The following is a 1,809-nucleotide window of genomic DNA, read 5'->3' as shown; positions in this document are numbered from 1 at the left end:
CGTGACCCCTCTCGCCGCCCTCCCCAGCCCTGATGCACGCGGTGGTCTTCGGGAACGTGACGGCCATCATCCAGCGCATGTACGCCCGCCGCTTTCTGTACCACAGCCGCACGCGCGACCTGCGCGACTACATCCGCATTCACCGCATCCCCAAGCCCCTCAAGCAGCGCATGCTCGAGTACTTCCAGGCCACCTGGGCTGTGAACAACGGCATCGACACCACCGAGGTGAGGTGCGGCGGGCCTCCAGGGCGGGCGCTTCCAGCCTGGGCTCCCGCAAGGGGTGTGCGCTTGCCTAAGACGGCTGGGAGCGGGGAGGGGGCGGAGCGCGGACGTGGGCCTCTGCACCCCCTGTCTTCCGGGGGCACAGCAGCGTGGGGCAGAGGGCCGCTAAGGAGACTCGGACCCCTCCGAGTCCCCGTCGGGCCCGGGGGTTCAATGCTCCGTGACGTCCAGGCTTGAGTCGGGGAGGAGCTGGGCTAACGTGACTGAGAGGGAGGCGAGGCAGCTCACTGGCGGCTTGATGCTTGATGCGTGGGGAGGCCTCAGGCTCCTCCCATGCCTGCTTTGCTCCTGAGGCCAGCCAGGTGAAGAGGGACTGGCTGGAGGCAGCCTCCTCTTCCGACACCCCCCACCCTCCCCACCTGCAGTTGCTGCAGAGCCTCCCGGACGAGCTGCGCGCCGACATCGCCATGCACCTGCACAAGGAGGTCCTGCAGCTGCCGCTGTTCGAGGCCGCCAGCCGGGGCTGCCTGCGGGCGCTGTCCCTGGCCCTGCGGCCCGCCTTCTGCACGCCCGGCGAGTACCTCATCCACCAGGGCGATGCTCTCCAGGCCCTCTACTTTGTCTGCTCCGGCTCGATGGAGGTGCTCAAGGGTGGCACCGTGCTCGCCATCCTAGGTATGTGAGGGTGCGAGAGACGGCCCAGGGACCGTGTGTGTGTGTGTGTGTGTGTGTGTGTGTGTGAGAGAGAGAGAGAGAGAGAGAGAGAGAGAGAGAGAGAGAGAGAGAGAGAGAGAGAGAGGCAGGCCATGGCCTCAATCTGCAGAAAACCCAGAGAGGGGATGGATGTACACACAGCCACCGGGACAGAAACATCCTGGATGGCGTCAGGAGTAGCTATGGAGTCCTGGTCAAAGCTTAGGGAAGACTCCATGACCACAAGGTGGCAACATAAGGAGGTAGCATGCTCTCATAGGTGTTCCTGGGACAGAGCAAGTGGGAGGATTTTTAAAAGGAGCCAGTCTGGGGGGGGGCGGGGGGCAGGGGGATGATAGTGCTGAGAGAGATGGGAGTGCTGGGGAGCAGTGTTCAGGCAGGGCCAAAAAAGGAGGAACGAAAGCTGTTCCTGGGCCCCCAGGAGAGGTGAGATTCTGGGCAGATCAGGAAGCAGGCCCAGGCCCAGATGGGGGACAGCAGAGCTCAGCCTCCAATGAGCTTTCACCTCATTCTGGTGAATGAGGTGTCTGCAGTGTATATACTTCCCTCCTTGGCAAAAGAAAGGTGAAAGTGAGGACTCAGCCCCCTAGTTGAGGGTGAAGAGGTTGCCACTGTGGAATGGGCATCACAGTAGTGCTGATCACAGGGGTTTCACAGCATGAGCAGCCCTGTCCCAGCCACTTGCACGCCTTATCTCATGCAAACCTCACAAAACCTGGTGGGGCAGGACCCATTATTATTCTCATTTTGCATAGCAGGAGACTGAGATCAGAGAGGTTAATGAACAGCTAGAGATTGGCTAGCAGGGGTTGGAATGCAGTTTGCCTGGCTTTAAGTCCTGTGTTTCTTTTTTTTTTTTTTTTTTTTTTTT

At 60.5% G+C, this 1,809-nt stretch overlaps 1 protein-coding gene across 1 annotated transcript in view; it reads left to right on the top strand.

Annotated features, from left to right (window-relative positions):
- KCNH3 (potassium voltage-gated channel subfamily H member 3) overlaps window positions 1-1,809 on the top strand; it is a 17,441-nt gene that overhangs the window by 9,098 nt on the left and 6,534 nt on the right. Inside the window, exons 9-10 of the mRNA XM_021715990.1 lie at window positions 25-227; window positions 650-899. Coding sequence (XP_021571665.1) covers window positions 25-227; window positions 650-899 — 453 coding nt within the window. The remainder of the gene's footprint in view (window positions 1-24; window positions 228-649; window positions 900-1,809) is intronic.

Source organism: Carlito syrichta, unplaced genomic scaffold, assembly GCF_000164805.1.
Source record: "Carlito syrichta isolate Samal-C Ts95f unplaced genomic scaffold, Tarsius_syrichta-2.0.1 Scaffold308104, whole genome shotgun sequence".
Classification (NCBI taxonomy): Eukaryota; Metazoa; Chordata; class Mammalia; order Primates; family Tarsiidae; genus Carlito; species Carlito syrichta.
Note: the sequence above shows the minus strand (reverse complement) of the source record. Positions and strands in the feature narration are given on the sequence as shown.